Source organism: Gopherus evgoodei, chromosome 15 (genome assembly GCF_007399415.2).
Source record: "Gopherus evgoodei ecotype Sinaloan lineage chromosome 15, rGopEvg1_v1.p, whole genome shotgun sequence".
Lineage (NCBI taxonomy): Eukaryota > Metazoa > Chordata > Testudines > Testudinidae > Gopherus > Gopherus evgoodei.
In genome coordinates this window covers 21,626,686-21,646,014 of record NC_044336.1, presented here as the reverse complement: position 1 = coordinate 21,646,014, position 19,329 = coordinate 21,626,686, and the positions used below count along the sequence as shown (strand labels likewise).

Here is a 19,329-nt window from a genome sequence, read left to right as displayed (position 1 = left end):
TATTTCAAGGACACTGGGGGATTCCTTTTACTCAGTACTTCCTGTTTCAGTTGTCAGCAGTGCTGAGGTTTCCATAGATTGGAGGCCTCTGCTCCTCTTCAGCTTTGTGTATGTGTGGTCTCCACCACTCAATAGCAGTATTAGGAAGGGCTGGAAGCCTCTTTACTGAAGCAGGACCAGGCTTTACAGATATTCACATCCAGTTTTTCTTGTGATTTCACTATGTCAACATGACCTCAAAACCAAAAGGCCAGGTTGGACAGAGGGGAAGAAAGTGTCCAAGGTATGGGAGTTTCCACTGACCCCTGCTCTATCAGACTCTTTTTGCCCCAGAAGCAGCAAGAGTCCTGGGCTCCATTCTCTCTCTGGTTCTATCCTTCACTGTCTCCCCTGATTCATTCTCTAGGAGCAGTGCTGACTCACTCAGCCCAGAAATATCAGCTATTTCTGTTGAAACAGCTTCTTTGAGTGGCAGGGATCTCCCTCCCACACTGTCAACACAAACTCCAGACCTCATCTTTCTCATTCCGTAAGGCTCCCAGCAGGCCCAGATCATGGGCATCAGCAGACCTGAGTTCTTGTTTTCTTTGGATCTCTTTATGTCTCATGCCCTTTCCAATCTCTATTTGATATCATCCCAAGAAGGGAAAATCCTCTGGCAGGGTGGATTTGATTTAAATCGCTAGTCAGGAAGATTCGATTTAATCATGAATTTCTACATAAAAGTGCATTCTTGTTGGTTGTTATAACCTTAATACATACTCTTCACAACTCAGAGATATAGGTTTCATTTTTAGAAGGTACACTATAAATGTTTAAAGTTATATATTTTGAAAACTTTTCAGATTAGTTTTATAGCTATATCAGAAAATGAATGATTAGTTATTTCATTTAACAAAGGTAATTGAAGCAGATATTTATGAAGTCATTGGTAGGTGAATTATCTCCAATTCAACAGGTTAATCATTAATATTCGGAGGATTTTCTTGCCATGCTGTACTGGGAGAACATCACCAGATATTTAAATTGTTTTATTTAATTAAAACAATGTTATGTATTCTGGATTTTTTTTCTTCAACAGCAAACATAGTTTAGCAAAACAAGCATATGAATTTTTGAATTTAGCTAAACATTCAAGTTTTTTAAAATCAGGCTGGTTTTTATTAAAATTGTTTTTAACTAAAATAGTTAAATGAAATATTTTTTAAAAAAACAAAAGAATTAAATCGACTGTCAGCCAGATCAACATGAGAAACATAAAATATTGGCTTCTGCCACTAACTCAGTTGTCTTCAACTTCCATTTTCCTGTTTGTTCATAATCTAGAAAAGAAAAACAAGCTTTCCTGCTTTTTCAGGTCCCAAACGATTTCTCAGTTTGGAATGAATTAGTCCAAAGGAAGAAAATATTCTTTCTACACTGGCAGAAGAAGCTACTGCTAAATTAAAAGTGAGATTGTCACTCCAACAGTCTCTGAATTCAAGTGCTTAAGTGACTTCCACCAGTTCACTGGTGTGACTTTCTTTAAAACATCAGCAGCAAACATCTATTTCTTGAATGGTTCACCCTTAGCTCTGAAGTTTATTATGGTTGGCATAAAGGAGGGATGATTGTTGGATGTCCATGTCTTAGCCAGCTCCTCTTCTTCAGCAGTTAAGGTTTGACCCTGGTACTGAGTATTGAGAATATTTGCAAGAAAATGACCTGGAGGTAGTGCTCGCCCCGTTTGTTTTTCTAATGCTTGTAATTTAACTTTGTCAATGCATATTTCTCCTTTTAAGATCTCACTCAGTTCCTTCCAAATTTCAACAGCATCAGCAATAAAACAGCTCTTTCCCTGCATTTTGTTCCAGGCTTCAGAAATAGGCTTCAGGATACTCAGCATGTGTTCAACATTTCTCTTAAGCTCAATGTTGAGAAATTTAGCTATTTTTTCATGATTTTGTTCACCGAATGTCATCAGGTTAGGCCAGATCTTGATATAATGCTCAAAACAGTCCACTAGTGAGTTCCATCGCACATCTTGTGGGAGACTCAGCTTGGATCCTCCCACTTTTTTCAGAGCAGTAGCTGCAAAGTGGTTGTTAACAGAAATATTTTGTAATTTCAACAACATTAGCCTTTATTTCTGGAACACTGAAGTCTTTGGCTAGGAGATGCATCAAATGAGCACTGCAGCTGTATGTTATTAGTTTGGGACTTTCTTCACTCTCGCCTAAATTTCTTCTCATCTTGGATACATTTGCAGCATGGTCTGACAAAGCTGAGTACTAGACCTTTGAATTTTTTTTCAGTTTGTTATAGCTTTTACTGCTACTTCTTATAAGTATTCTACTGTGTGTGCATTTCCTGATGTGTCAGCTGTTTCTGTAAGGAAGACATTCCCTTCTTCTGTTATCACACAAGCGCATACAACAGGATCATTGTGGACATTGCTCCGCCCATCAAGACTCAGGATAACAGTTTTACCCTCTTTTGCACACTGCTCCATTTCTCTTTCATACACTTTATCCAGCAATTTGCCTGCGACATCTATTCTGTTGGGTGGACTGTATCCTGGTCTTAATGATTGAACCATGTTAATGAAGTGTGAGTTCTGAATCATAGGGAAAGGAGAGTTTGTTGCATAAACAAACCAGGAATTTTTTTTCATTAATTACCTCTTTTTGTAATCTGCTGGTTGTTTCTGGATGATGGAGATCTTTTGTCCTTTTTGCTTCGGGTGATATACTGTGGCTATGTGACATACATGATGTGACTGAAACACTGTCTTTAGCAGATAATTCTGAAAGTAGAGAAAATGATGGTGATCTTGCAGGTGGATAGTCTTCAGAATCCTGTATGTTGAGGATGGATTCTCCTAAACAAAATAAGTCAATGCAGTTATTTAATTATTATTACTATACTGCTTATTTAGTATTACTCATTGCATTCACTGACACTCAGTACTACTTTAAAGGTGAAATTGTAAAAGGAAGATCTGCCTATTTCAGCTATTTATTTTTTATCACAGCTGCACCTAAAATGATAGTACCATAGAGTAACCACTATATTTATTGCTTAAACATGAGAATTCAAGAATAGTCCAGAAGGAAGACAGGCAGTCCTTAAAGAAGAATGAAATAAAAAAGTTTTAACAACCTGAAGATCCTGCATTGTTCAGACATATTCCTTTCATCGTCTTCAGTGCAGCTTTCTCCTGAGAAGGAATACGTCTCATGATATTGTTTCATTCGGGCAACCAGGCCTTGAATTTCTTTGTGGCATTGTTTGCATTTTGTATGCATGCCTGTCTTACCCACAGGTAGAGGAACTTTATTAAAATATTCCCAAACTGGGTCTCTTTTACAGCTTGCTGTCATTATAGATTTTCCCTTCTACTGAGAGAATGGTATGGTAGATCTCAAATCAATGAAGGCTACACTCAGAAAGACCTCAAGACTTCTGGAATATGCTGCTCATACAGTTTCACTTTTGTTTCTTCTACCTGTCCCTGCCTTCTCACATTTATCTCCAGACTTCTTCTTGTGCAAATGTATTCTGCCCCCAACAATCTTCTACTCATTGAACTTTCTGAAAATTTGCACTTTTAGAGAGAGGCGAGGTTTGACTGTGTACACAAATTTGCAGAGGGACAATAGGATTGAGGTCTGTTATTTCTCCCCTCTATATATTATGTATTTATTTTAAAACATTTTTGCTGTTAACAAGCATGTTATCTCTGGAGACACAAATCCACAGTTTGAGAACTGCAAACTAAGCATCTCTGATGGTATCTTCTAAACTGAGCACTGAGTCCCATTGGGTGGATAGAAAGATTAATCTAAATAATCTATTCAGAAACCCATGGAACCCCATAAAATGGGGTCCCTAATCCATTAACTATTGGAACTCATTTACAAACTTTTATTAAACATTATGTGACTATATTGTCGCATACTGTAGAATTAGAATTTATAATCTGTTCCATGATGAGATACATTATAGCTAAAAAATATATTTAGATAGACTTTTCCTCAAAAAGCATATTATCAAAAAAAATAGAATTAAATAAACAAAATCTGATTATTTATTTATTTATGTATTTTAAATCATTGGTTTTTATCCATCCGGTCCTCTGGGAAGAGCAGTTTCTAATCTAGAAAGGAACAACCATTAGCTGAGTGTTCCTAAACCTCTGAGTGTCAGAAGCTGGGACTGGACAATGGAACGGATCACTCAATAAATTGCTCTGTTTTGTTCACTCCCTCTGAAGGATCTGGCACTGGCCACTGTCAGAAGACAGGATCCTGGGCTATATGGACCATTGGCAGGGCCGGCACCAGCGCAGCAAGCAGGTGCTTGGGGCGGCCAACGGAAAGGGGTGGCACATACGGCTCTTCAGTGGCAGGTCCCTCAGTCCCTCTTGGAGGGAAGGACCTGCTGCTGAATTGCCGCTGAAGAATGAAGTGGCGGCAGTAGAGCTGCCACTGGTCACGGCTGTTTGTTTTGTGTTTTGGTTTGGTGTTTTTGGTTTTTGGTGTTTTGTTTTGTGTTTTGTTTTGTTTTGTTTTTTTCCTCTTCCACTGCTTGAGGCTGCAGAAACGCTGGAGACCATTGGTCTGCCCCAGCGTGGCTGTCCTTATGTTCTTTGTAGCTTTTTTTCAAGGGAAATACCATGCCCAGTGAAACCTTTGAAGAAATTAGTTGGCACTCTCAAAAAACACTTTTTCAGTAGTCTATTTCCTGTACATGATCAGAGCAGTCATGAAACGATTAGAGCTTTGACTACATCCATCTAGGTGGCTCAGGATTAGAGCTTTGTGATGTAACATCCATCTGGATGCTCAGGATTCTGTTGGTATCTCAGACCGTAACATGACAATTTGTAGATGGTAGGGTAAGCTCTCTGTCTCTCTGCCTGGAATGGAGAGAGACATCTACTAGATGCAAATCTATATTGCTGTATGATGGGGTGACCTGCAGGAGCCCTGCGACACTGGAGTAAGAAGAAATGAGAACAGATAAGGGGAGGATGGGGTAGGTCGCTTAAGCTGGGTAATTGTATGATCAGAGCAACAGATAGGACTTCAGTTGTGGCATTTTGGATTGATTGGTAGGAAGCTAGGTGGGGAAAAATGAGGTCAAAGGAGGAAACCTGCTTGATGGCCACAGCCAAAGTCTGGGTAAGTCGCTTAGCTTCTTTCTGCCTCCATTTCCAATCTGTAAAATGGTGATAACAGTACTTCCCTACCTGACAGGGATGTTAAGAATAAAACACTAAAGACTGAGAGGCACTCTGATAATGGGAGTCTTCTAAGTAACTAAGATAGATAGATGAAGTGGGATTCTGTATTGGTTAGTCAGTAATCTTCTGTGATTTATAAATTGGGTTCAGAATGAAAAACAAACATGGTTGCTGCTGAGTAATTAAGTAATTTCATAGAAGTATAATGCTTATCAACAATTATATGTGCACAACAATGTTAGTAAGCAACAAAATGATGGTCTAGCACCTACAACAGCTCTGCCAATCCTTCCCACTCCCATCATTGCAGTGGTGTGTTTGCCAGGGATGTAAAACAAGAGTAACAAATAGATACAACACCGTAAGCATGTATTCTTTTCTTTCCTCTTGCTCTTTTACCACTTGTTTCTCTTATCTGTTCTTTTCATTTACAGTCTGTTCTTCCTTTCTCTGAATAAGCTATATTATCATTTGTGTGCCGTTTTCTCTCCCTTCTCTTCTCGAGTTTCCGCCTCCTGCTTTTCCTCTGCATGCCCTAGTAGTTCCACAATCTCTTCACTGATAGTATTTGAAGCATTTATCAGACTAGCATAAATTTTTCTTGGTTTAGATGAAATATGGCTTAACCACTAACTGTGTTAAGTTTGAAAAACATATAGGTGGCTAAGTGTTAGAGTACACCACAGAGATAAGTAAGAACAGAGGGTTGACAATATAAAAACTATTTTTGAACTGTCCCTTTGATCTGTAATCTGTGTGAACAACCTGAAAATTTTCTTAAATAACCATTTTTCTTGGAAACCTTTTAAAACCACTAAACTACTAAATAATAAATAACTAAAACATGCTAAACTATGAAGATCAGATGGAAGTTAGAAAGACTAGAGTAGTAGTCCCCAAACTATGGGGCACACCCTTCTAGAAGGGTGGGGGATGTGGTGGGGCCTACGTCAGTCCCCACAGAGGGCATGGAGGGAGCACCACACAGCCTCGCTCTGCTTTGGCACCAGCCCTGACACCGGCCCCAGCTCCCGGCCTCACTCCTAGGTCCCAATGATAGCTTTGGGGAGGAGAGGGGGCACGGACAGCAGTAATGGGGACCCAAGGTAAAAAGTTTGGGGACCACTGGACTAAAGGAATAAATTAGGTTGCCTTCCAAAAGCAAAGATTTCCCCTAAGTCCTTTTTAATGGAAAGAGTGGTATTTCTTTGCAATATGCCAGATTCTGTCAGCCAATCAAAAACATATTTTGAAGTAGTGTCTAGAAAGATATTGATTTAATGTAATGTAATATTGCCATTGCTTCCAAGCTCCTGATATTTTTGTCAATTTTAAGGATGTTTGTCTTCATAGCAACACTTCGGTGAATTGGAATTTTTCTGCACTGTCTGTGTGTAACTGACTGTTTATCTTGCTTTATAATCCTAATTTAAAGTATTCTAATATGTAAATAAACTTCATAAAATTACTAAGGGTGCTTGTGTTCCTAAATACATAAGACCAAATCATCCACTTGCATGGGGGGGCTGGGGACAGACACGGACACTAGAGAGGGCTAGTAGTGAGGGAAACTCAGCAAGTTCCCTTGATATGTTAGACTGGTTTGTTTGGAAGAATTAGATATAGAGGAGGAGCATTGTGCTCCCAAAACCTCCAAATTACAGGGATCTGAATAAAGACCCTCTGCAGTGAGTGCAAGGGCCAGTGCCTTCCTCGCCACTCTGGTGCGTGCGCACACAAGTAAATACTATCTGAATAGTAATATACAAATTTTATGGTTATTATGAGATTCCCCGTCTTTAAATTTTTTGACTGAAATTTTAAATATGTCAAAGCCATAATATTGCATTGCTTTTAAGAGTGCTTGGGGAGCATAGGCATTTAGCAATATTGTAATACACCCCTACCCCGATATAACGCTGTTCTCAGGAGCCAAAAAAATCTTACTGTGTTATTGGTGAAACCGCATTATATCAAACTTGCTTTGAGCCGCCAGAGTGTGCCCCTCCCCCCTTCCCGCTGCTTTACCGCATTATATCCGAATTCATGTTACATCAGGTTGCATTATATCGGGGTAGAGGTGTAATTGGAAAGTAACCGTAGTAAATCCCTTTGGGAGATGGACAAACCAAATCTGAGGCAATGATTTAAAAGCTTTTTTTTAACCTCCCAGGGAAATGATCATGAATGTTGGCTTTTTTGAGGGAGCAAGGAGGAAGTGGTGTGAAAAGAGCATTTGGAGGTGGAAAGAGAGAGAGGGAAATTCTTTAGAAGCTTGGGAGGCCAAACGTGAATCTCAAGTGTTATCTTATTCAGCCCTTATTGTTTAATATTTTCCTGGAAAAAAAGGGGAGAGTAATCTCATATTTAATTTTCCTCATTTATCTGAAATGTATAAAACAATTGTTCTCAAACTGTTATTGCAGAGAGGAAGATTCAGACAATGAGAAGGATAAGAAACTCTGGTACTATAGCACAAAGGTCCAGCTGGCACAGTTAACTGAATGCCTAGACAAAGATTACTGGGAAGCTGATCTTTGCAAAACTCTTGAAGAAATGTGCCAAGAAATTCATCGGCATATGGATATCACAGAAGACCTTACTAACAAAGCGCGGGGCAACAACAAATCTTTCCTTGCTGCAGCAAATGGTAGGAATATTTGTCTATCATGGGAATGAATGTTAAACACTTTCATATTATGATTTTACTTCAAAGTCTTTAAACATTGCAATAATGTCTGCCCCCAAGTTTCATATACACAAATGCTTTTTTGAAATGTATTAACTTTCTAACATCAACCTGGCTAGCTGTAGCAATGTTAAGAACTTTCAAAGTTGCTTCCATACTTCCTGTTTTCAACAGTTCTAGTCCTACTGAACTGCTTGATATGTCCTCTAGACATATTCTTCTAGCACTGCCAAACATACTTATGTCCTGAATTTCCATTGACTTAGTGCTATGTTCCATGTAAGAGTGTGTGTGTGCTGGGGAAAGGGAGAGAGATGGAGTGTTCATTATTGAAATGGTTAAGTATCCTGTTAATTAAATTTATGTGGTGATATGACCATTCCAGAGAAAAGTCCAAATCTATACCTTTTTTGGATTTCATAGGGATTACTAGTGGCAGGGGTTCAAAACAAAGTTGTCCTTCCTGTTAGCTCTATCTGGAGGTAATATTCTTTGAAGGGGAAGAATAAATTTTGAATTACCTGAGAAATATGACTTTAATAGCTTTTTAATTTTAGCTCTGTCGAGTTTTGTTTAGAGACCTAGTCTTCTGCATCTGCAGGTCCACATATTTAATACTCCAGTAGCTTTCTAATTATCAGGAAGTAAAGGAGAAATTTCCTATCTAGTACTTGTAGACATTGACACTACAATTATGAATTATGAGATCTACTCAACTTCGTTTTAATTTAACATTTTTACTAAAATTTCATTTCTCCACAGAATTCTTGTTAAATATTGAAGTCTGAGCCATGTGTTTTAATAGAATATTGTAGACTGCTGTCAAAGTACAGTCCCTTTCAAATGAGTGCCAAAGATATAAATTCCCTAATGTTAAATTTTAGAATTTCTAATTATCCAGCAATCTGGTGTAAAGTAAATGTTAAATGCTACTAACTGGGGGAAGTACATAATGCTCCTCAAATACAATTATATAATGTTACTGCTACTAGTAAACAAAAGAACTACGTGTTTTTGTATGAGTTGTGTATTGTGGCAATAATTCTTGGTTCTGATGTGAAAGATTTAAAGGAACTCCATGGATATATGTGACTTGGCATTTGCTATAATCTGTTTTCTCTAGATAGCTTTGACAAAGTACAAAATCTAGGAAAATCCTAGGCAGAGAAAACAAGCAAGATAAAGTCCCAGCCCCCAAAAACCACGTAGACCGCTTAAAAAAAAAAAAAAGGCGGGGGGGAGGGGCAGAAACAGATTTGATCCTGACCTCCTGATTTCCCCCAGTGTGAAGAGAGGCAGGAATAAACAGGCATATGACACTGGCTATGCAAAAATTTTCAACAAAAACACTGGAGCAAACCCCTAATTTTCTAGAGAAAGTGTGATAGCATCTTTAAACTTTATGTAGAACCCCACAAACAGTAAGATGAAACTCAATTTATCTACGGTGGAACAATAAAGGACTCTGTAAAGGGGTTTGGTATTTTGTACATAACATAATCTTGAGAAATCAAGAACTCGAGCATTCGAATTTCTATAGATATGAAAATGGAAAAAGGAGTAAGAACTTGAATGTTAAATTTTGTTCTTAGCTACTGGCTTTTGTTTTGTGATTGTGAAAGGTAATGCTTTAAACCTGAAGGCCATCTTGATTTAAATGGCTTCTGATTTAAGACTTCTACTTAATGGCTCTGTAAAAGGGTATTTTGATACTTGTTGCCTGAATTTTACTGTTTTTTCCCCTACTGTAGATGAAATATTGGACGCTATTAGAATAAAAAAAGGAGAAATAGTGGAGGATAAAAGTCAAGCAGCTGAGGAAACAGATAAGGACAAAAATGATGTTGAAAATAATGACCAAACAGATACTGAAAAAAGCAAGGAAGAACCTGCAGACCAACTACAGGAAAAAAATGAAGAAACACCACCTGAACAAGATTCAGAAAACGGAAAAACAGAAGGTAAAGAAACTGACCTAGCATTAGCAATATTTTTATTGTTTTTAAATAACCTTTTATTATCACATTTACTTCTGGAAATATTAATGTAATTTTTACACTAGCAAGATTTTTTTTTTTAAATTGCTTTTAAAGAGAGAATGCCGGTTTGCTTCTTTATGGTTATATGCCATTGTTTCTCTTTGGTAGTGTTAGCTCATTTTCCCTACTGCGGTTTTACAGTTCGACTCCATTTTTGCTTTGAGATGTCTGGCTTTTCTGGCATGGAACTCACTGGTGGCAGTCAATATGTGTACATCCACCAGTGTCAAAGGGTTGATTTCTAATGCTATTTTTTAATTAGGATTAAATATTTTTGGCCTGTTTCTGTTCTCTAATTCTATGAAGACACTATCCTTACTGCAGAAATACACTCAATATATTTTGGTGCTACAAAGTAGACAGAATAAAAGGAACTGCACAAAGTCTGCCTTTTAGCATGGATAAGGCCAGATGACATCCTAAGGAAATGTTAAGAATATCCTTAAAAATTTGTTGTGCATTTCACTGTAGAGCCAACAGACGTTGGGGATAAAAGTAACTCTGTGGCATCAAGCACAGACGGCAGCACCACATATCCTTCTGCAGGAGAAACTAGTTCCTCTGAAGGGAAGAACGCAATGGGGTGTCAGTCAGAAACCTTTGATAGCAACAATGTGGCAGAGAAGAAGTTGGCATCAGAGCTCCCCGAGGATCTCTCAGGTACAGAGAGCGCTGTATCAATGCCTCTGTAATTTGGGGAACCTTTAAGATTTTCTTATTATAAATTCTGGTTTGTCCAAACTAAAATCATTTACAGTGTATGTTCATTCATGCTATTTGCTTGCAGTGCCATCCTTTACTGCTGCATTGTCATCTAACATTTACAGTTTTTTGATGTGGTCCTCCCTGCTGTTAGCATATGCTTCCATGCTCCAAAGATTACTGTGGCTAAGCTTTTCTCATATTCTCTTTACTATGTATTTTATTTTTCTTCATTGCAAACCATAGTGGTGGTGAACATCCTACAAAGGTTTATTTCAAGCTCTTATTTGCTAATGGCTGTTAAATCGTTTAACCTGTAATGTACTTTAAAAATTACTAATAAGAAAAAATTAGTATTTGCAGTTATTCATATAGGTTCTTGCATTGGGTTACCTGGAGAAAAGTCTTGCATCATCCCCAAAATCAGTAAGCTGATGCTTAATAATGTATGTACAAAGTTTGTTTTTATTTTAAGCAGTTTTTTATTTCATTGCAGCAGTAATTCGATATTCCATAAAACTCAATTCTTTTCTTGAAACTCAGGAATGAGTATGACTTGCGTAGGTCTGGAGCATTAATTAGTACATTAAAACCATATAAATACTTTTCAGAAAAGAGAGAGAATATTGTACTTTTGACCAAATTCCTACATTAGCAACAGATAAATTAATTTGAATAACTCATAGCATTAACTGAGATTATGAAAGGTGTATTTTCACTTGAATCAATATTACAAATAAGGTACTGCAGTTGAAAAAAATACACTTGGTATGCTAGATTTGAAAGTTGGTTGTTGATAACACATTGAAAAATGTGGTGTGCTGTGGTCCAAGAACAAGTAAAATGCCTCCATACAGACATAGTCTGTAATGTTTCAGGGTGGTTATTTAACTTTTAAAACATTATTGTGTTTAATTCTTTTGTATGAAATGACCCTCATTATTCTCTACCACCAGTTAGTTTTATTTCTCTCCATTAGTAGGTAGCTTTGTAACTGGATTAGCAGTTTTATGTACATCTTCAACAGGGAAAATCTGCTTGTGCTTGGGAGGGGAAAAAACATATTTTTGTTTAGGATTTATACATCAAGCATAATTTTTTTTCCATTACTGTTTACAAATCACCTGTTGAGTACATATTTCCTTTTAGAGTTAATGAGGAAATAATCCTTTTCTTACAGGATATTACTGTAGGTGCATGGGGAAAGTACATATGCCTGTTGATTCCAAATTTGAGTTTATATTTTTTGTTTAAAAATTCATTTATGGAGATGTTTATTGGGCTGGACTCTGGGCTACTGTTCATTGTTACATTTTTGCAAGTAGCTCTAGCTGGTTGCATCCAGCTAAGCTTTTCTACCTGCAACCTCCCCTTAATTCTTTGCTACCTCACAGTAATAAGTGTGCTGCTACTGCACAGTCATAGTCTTTGGGACCTTTATTGAAGAGTGTGGGGAGACCTATGACGTACACCAGGCAGGTATCCATTCCCACATAGGTGGAGCAGAAGCTGAGATGTAGATATGGAAGAGAGAATCTCCCCATTTTCTTCCCAGCTATATGTACTCTGGATCTGAGGTCCTTATGTGAATCTCTGTTGGGTGGGGATGGTCTACCTTCCACTTCTCCAAACTCCAGGCCTTGGATGGTTCTATCCTCCCTGACCAGCAATAGGGCAGGTGGACCAAAATTAACATTGGTCATATTTTGGATCTGTGTCTCGCCCAAAACAAGGTTAGGGGTGCTCTGAGAACCCATGGATTCTAAGCAGATTTATTCCTTTGCTGCTTTGATGGTGAGTACTTCCCAGCGAGGGAGACCTGGCCCACATCTCAAGAGGATGGCGAGATCTTTCTATTCTCTATTCTGTTCTCTGTAGGGTTGTATACCACATTCACCACCGAAGTATCTAAGCACCCTTGGGGCGGTGATGTCCAAAGTCTGGATTTTGTTCAGGGAGGACTCCAGGAACAGAGGGCCGTCAAGAAGAGGTTGTTCAGGTTCAGGCAAAAGCCCTTCTTATGTTTTCCTTATACAAGGTTATCAAGGAGATAGGAAACCCTGAAATAAGCCAGATGCTCACCAGGCCCTAAAACTAATTTTACCTTTTCTTTTCTGTGTCTGCTTAAGAGATCGTATGAGACCCACGGGTCCCTACTGCATGTAGGCACCCCAGTCACTAATTTGGACAGTCAGAGCTCTAGATGGAGGAGGTATGTTTTTTCTGTAAGATTCTGAGCTCAGGAGAAATCATGACCTGATCACAGACCATTTTGACAGGTTCAGCCATAGCCTTGTGCTCTAAGACATCAGCTATTTAGTTCCAACTTCTGAATCTAGACTCTTTAGTAGATCACAAGTACGTGGAGATTTGGACCAACCTGCTTGGTTTTAGACTTATTGCCAGGTGTCTCCCTAGACATAAAAACCTTGGTCTCCTTTCTACTTATGAGTAACCTCATGGTGGGAAGAGCCGCTCGTTAAGGTCAAGATGCCAAGAGTGACAGACACTCATTATTGCTGCTTTTAAAGGTGGGAGGCTTTGAATCAAGCTCTTCAGAGTTTCCAGGTTGAGGACAGCCTGTGGAGCCCGAGTAGTCTTCTTTGGTCCTTCTTTCACCGTGCTCAGATCCTCTTAAGTCTTGCTACCAGATGAGGTTCCAGAAGTCCTACAATTCAAGAACTTTAAGGAATGGACCCAAACTGGCAGAGTCCATCAAACCAACTAAAATGTTTTTATGTTAGGGATGCAAGCTTCTCCATCCCTTTGGAGGGCAGTCCATTTCTTCTACCAGTAGTGAGGGGATGGAACACAAAGTACCTGTTAGGTGGCCAATTACTTCACTAGGATACTTTATGGATTTCCAGCATCTTCTGAGTTCATAAAGATTTTGTCCATATTTTGTATCTCTTAGGTCAAAAAGCGAAAGCAGTAGGCAGGCATATCATTTTTAGAATATCGGAACCGTCTCAGGCATGTTCTGCAGGGATCTACTCTGATTTTGCTAATTATAACATGACATGGATAAAGATTTAACTCACAGCATCCTGGATGTTCAGAAAGCCATTGGAGTAACAGGAAAACATAATCAAATCATGTTGCATTAAGGATGTTATAGATGTTATTTCTGAATTTCCCTTCTTTTGTAATTGTCAGAACTGTTTAATTTTGTTGTTGGAGAAAATGTCATTCACAAATGTTACAGATAATAGAAGGAAGGTCTTCATTTTTCATGTGGGTGGTTAAACATTACGTCATTTGTGCCATATATGTGAACTAGTCTATGTAGAGGCTTGTTTCCAGTATATGTGGATAGGGTTTGGGGTTTTTTTAGAATTTCTAGTTTAAAAAAGGCAGTTCATCCAGTTAGAGTAGATGTTCCTAAGCATATTCGTTGTCTTGGTGAAATTGTTGCTTAGCTGTAAGAGATGAGGGAGGAACTGCATTTTAAATACAGCTACAGGCAGTGTGATCCATTTATTTCTAATTCAGAGATGGTAAATAGAATACAGTTTAAAAAATTACTTCATGGGCCACTGTCAGTTTAAAAAAGATTCTTTATCTGTTACTAATAACACTTTATATTTTTAAAACTGTAAGAATTTAAAAAAAAACAACTTCTCACCATTAATGTTCCATTTTTGCATTCCCCCTAGTTTGGATAGCAAAAACAAACTGGTCACTTTGATTTCTTGGTTTTTATTCTCTAACACAGTCCTGTAATGCTTAGCTTGCAGACACAAAACTAGGGAGTCTACTTTGTTTTATTAAAAAATATACTCAGTAAAGATGTGTATAAAAATGATTGACTTCTATTTAGTCTGTTTTACAGTGCTTGTTTTTATAAAACAATTAGGTTTTGTAATTTCAAGTATTCTTCTTCAGTGGATCCAGTGCTCTGGACAGAAGTCATAACTCAGGGGTATTTCTCTGCAGTCTAGCAAAAGAATTGAAGTTCTTTGGGAGGAGGAGGACTTGGAAGCATCGTCAGTTGCACTCATGCTTGCTGAACTAATCACACCTTTCCTCAGTAAACATTTCCAAAGAAGCAAAACTTTAAAAAAAACAAAAAAACCTAAAACTAAAGAAATCCATCTATTATATTGTCAACACTTCATCATCTTTTAGCATGATTTAATATTTCCTTTTGTCCTGTCTTGAAGAAAGATAAGAAAATCTCATGTTAAACCAAACCTGTATAGAATACTAGACAAATTTAGGGAGTATCTGTCCAGAGCAGTGTATCCATGTGAGGAGAAGCTAAAGTTGCAGGTAAGAAAACTAATTTTGTCTTTCTCCTGAGAGTTTGACAGCATGGATAGTTTCTAAGTTATGTGTGGTCTTTGCTGATTCACTCTTCGTTAATTTGTATTTTGCTGAACATATATTTTGGTAATGTTAATCAGCAGTTTCAGAATATCAGGATGTGAAGAATATTTATTTTGAATGGCAGGTTAGGCAGAAAATCCTGCTGGAATCTAGGAGAGGTTAAATGCAAAGAACAAAAGAAATAGTGATTAATTTTTCATTTGTAGGTTTGAACTACTGAAAAGCATGTACTTGTCTATAAATAGACAAATGAACTTTTGGCACTATTTATGAAGATATTATTTATGCAGAATTTGTCTATTTAATGCTTAAAGTTAAAACAATCACTTACTGTTTTTACTCTCTTGCTTATTTGACCATAGAAATTTTGAACAGTTGTGGTTGATTTGAAAGCTGACTGGGGAGAGGGGAGACCTTTCTTTCGAGTAGGTGCATATGCCTGTGTATGCTTCGTATGTTAAAGATTTTAGGTAGACTTTTTGAGGTAATTTTAAAACCACCAGTTCTTCCATGTTACAAATGTGTTATTGATGTTTCAGTAGCTTATCTGACACTTTTTTTCTTAAAGTTTAAAAACTCTAAAAGAAAGCTTAATTGATACAGTACTAAATATCTGAAGTCCTTCTTTTGTAGAAGAAACTGGTCAGATGACCCCCAGTATCAGTCCTAGTGCATCAGCTGCACCACTCCAGTCTGTCGAAAACAGCAATAGCAGCGAGGTAAATTCTATGCAGAATGACTCTATTAAGACATCTGATGATGCTGAAAATGCAGAAGGAGGATCGCAGACCTCAGAAGAAATAGGTAAAAATAAGTGTCACTAAGCTTCTTTCTAAACTTGATTCTTAAATTTCTTAATTCCCGTATATAAACACATTTGGAATATATTACCTTCATTCTTTTTTCATGTTTGTTTAAATTACATTTTTGTGGCAGGGGAGAAATCCAATGGTGAAAGAAGTGATTCTCCATGCACAGGGAAAGGCACATCAGGCTCGACACGAATGCTTACCCGATTACGAAATCCAGATAGCAAGCTGAGCCAGATGAAAAGCCAGCAGGTTGCTGCAGCAGCACACGAAGCAAATAAATTATTTAAAGAAGGCAGAGAGGTTTGTACTCCATTTTGAGAATTTCCAAAATACAGGATTATATTGGTAACATAAGAAAAAACCTTCTTGCTGCTAGCCTTGAGAAAATAGGGTCAGTGACATACTAGGAGGTACATGAGAAATTCACAAGTTAGTGGAATTGCCATATCAGAGGTAAAGTTCTTCCTCCTTTTTGTCCTTTATTCCACCCCCTTTCTCTCTGTATAGCCATGCTCTGATTTGCTCTCTGTAGAGTGGTGTGACAATAACAAAGTGGAGTAGAGTCACTTTCCTTTAATGTGAAGCAGGTTCTGTTGGTTTTCTTTTCCAGGAGAGTGATGCAGTAGGTATGGTGTACACACACAAACTAGTTAAATATATTTTTACCCCTATTTTTATTGATCAGATATGTAGAAATTCTCTTGCTAATTGTAACATCTTGGTATTTTCTTATCATATTTGACTGTCATGTGCCTTTGTGTATTCCACTGAGGGGTGTGCATGCGTCCCATGCCTCTGAGATTGAGGATTCTCCTCCTCATGCTCTGAACTGAGGGCATACGGGGCGGCAAAGACTGACAATTTCTGCTGTTCCTTTCTACTGCCTGTGGTCTGATATGGAACCTTTTCTGTGTCTTCAGCATTTGCTAGTTGCTTCTTTGTCAAACTGTAAATATTTGTAAATAACTTTTAGATAGATTTTAGCATAGTCATGGGATAGTTTTTAGCAGTCAGGGCCTTGAGAAGTCTTCCCCTACCTTGAGCCCCCATCCATATGGGATGACCAGTATGCCCAACAACCATGCATATAACAACTGCGTTTCCTGCTGCTGGGCCTTCCAAGTCAGCAGTGACCATCTCAAATGCTTCTGCTGCCTCACGGAAGCTCATGTCCTCTCCAAGAGCACTTTTAGCCAATCTCTTCCAAGCCAAACGCATCAAGCCTGTGATATAGGCTCTGGAGATTCCTAATAAATAATGCCATGAAATGCCTGTTCAAGCCTTGCCCGACAGACCCCTAGGTACATCAGGCAGAAGCATCACGAAGTGCCTGTCAGAGCACAGTGACCTCTGTGTCTGTGGAGCTTATAGGAGTAGAGCTGAGGACTCCTCCAAATGGCATGAGAAGAGTAGGAAACATTCTGATAAGTAGGAGAAATCTGCCTTCAGGTACTGATCCAGAAAAGGACCTCTTCTCCAACATCCCCCAAGTCAGGTGTGTGTCTGCGCCCCAGTGGGAGCATCAGGAGTTCACAAGGAGCACAGCATTGTCTCACTGCTCCAAAGAGTAAGCCGCGGCGGTGGAGTATCCGCCGAATTTCTGTGGTGTTTCAGCGGCGATGCTTCTCAATGACGCCACTTGGTGGCAAGCGGCGTCATCGAGAGGTGTCGCCACCAAATTTCAGCAGCGTTTCGGCGGTGACGCCTCTAGATGACGCCACTTGCCGCCGACAAGTGACGTCATCGAGAGGCGTCGCCGCTGAAATGCCGCAGAAATTCGGTGGCATTTCGGTGGATGCTCCACCTCCAGCCAGGATGCAGGCACATTTAGATGGTGCCTGCGGTCACCCTGCTCTAATTGGTGGTACAGCCAGGGTCCTCACCCTTCCCTTCAATGAATACTGCTTGTGAATCACCCTCAGTAGAATATACCTATGGACCGCACAAAGAAGAAAGTTAGTTAGTTACCTTATGATAACAAGTTCTTTGAGATTTGTGGTCCCTATCAGTATTCTCCCTCCTTCCCCGCTGCTGCAGAGCCTTATCCTAAGGTTACTTGCATTAGGAAGGTAACTAGAGAGGCAGTCTGACCACACTGCCCCTTCTGCTCCTCGTGCTCCAAACTGAGCATGAAGACCCGGGGGTGGACCTACAGACAGTTCTAGCAAGAATTTTCCAGTCGTAGGCACATGAAGTGTCTGCACATCTGTCAGTGGAAGACAGATAGGAACCACACACATCGAAGAACTCCAGTAACCTTTATTTATTTTACTTATATGCATACACAAATTCCAACGTCTTTGCACATCTATTTTGTGGGTGCAATTCCAGTGCCTACGTTAGAAAACATGGCCCCTAACTTTTAATACTGTTGTTAATACTTTAGTACTGCTAAAACGTTTTGAAGGTAAAAAAAGATTAAATAAATTAGAAGAAACTAATACAATATATAATTCAGAATGAATGGATGTGACTTTGAAAATTGAAGGCCTGTATTGTAAACAGGAATATAATAGAGATTATTTAAGATTTTAAATGTTAATAAAAAACAAAAACCAACTTTTTGTTTCTTTAACAAGGTTCTGGTGGTTAACTCCCAAGGGGAAATCTCCAGATTGAACACCAGGAAAGAAATTGTGATGAAAGGAAACATCAGTAATTATTTCAAGTTAGGTCAAGAGGGCAAGTATCGTGTCTATCACAACCAGTATGCCACCAACTCATTTGCATTGAACAAACACCAGCACAGAGAAGACCATGACAAGAGACGGCACCTTGCACATAAATTCTGTCTGACCCCTGCTGGAGAATTCAAATGGAATGGGTCTGTACATGGGTCCAAGGTTCTTACCATATCTACTCTGAGGCTAACTATCATTCAGCTAGAGAGCAACATCCCTGCATCATTCCTTCACCCCAACTGGGCCTCCCACAGGTAAAGAAATAGCAAATGTTTTTGGCTTACCCATATTTTATTTCATAACATTACTTTGTGGCACAGATGCCAGTTTCCTCCTTTCCCTGAGGGTGTTCAACCCCTGCTCTGCCACAGGCCCTGCCTCCACTCCACCCTTTCCCCCAAGACCCCAACCCCATCCCGCCGCTTTCCACCCCCAAGTGTGCCCCAGCCCCGCTCCTCCCCTTCTCCCCCAGCATTTCCTACACACCACTGAACAGGCAGGCAGGAGGCTCTGGGAGAGAGGGACAGGGAGGAGCTGATCAATGGATTGCTGGCTGGCAGGAAGTCCTGGGGGGTGAGGGACGAGCTGATCAGTGGGGCTGCCAGTGGGTGCTCCAGACCCAGAGCTCCCACAGAGTTGGCGCCTATGCTTTGTGTTGTCCGTAGTCATTGTCTGTGAGAGCAATATAGAACAGACATTGGAACAGACGTGTGAATAAATGTGATATGTAATGCATAACTGAAATTATGCAGTGTTTTAGCAAATATATTTTAATAGTTTAGTCTACTTTAAAATCCTATTGATGTATTGTACATGGAATGAACTTCATATATTTTACATTCTTTCCAAT

General features: G+C 39.0%; 1 protein-coding gene across 1 annotated transcript in view; it reads left to right on the top strand.

The window, feature by feature from the left end:
• The window catches only part of BPTF (bromodomain PHD finger transcription factor), a 92,873-nt gene that overhangs the window by 28,274 nt on the left and 45,270 nt on the right, over positions 1 to 19,329 (top strand). The window contains 6 exon segments of the mRNA XM_030535061.1: positions 7,654 to 7,877; positions 9,668 to 9,877; positions 10,427 to 10,615; positions 15,620 to 15,790; positions 15,923 to 16,098; positions 18,378 to 18,733. Of these exon segments, the coding sequence (XP_030390921.1) occupies positions 7,654 to 7,877; positions 9,668 to 9,877; positions 10,427 to 10,615; positions 15,620 to 15,790; positions 15,923 to 16,098; positions 18,378 to 18,733 (1,326 nt within the window).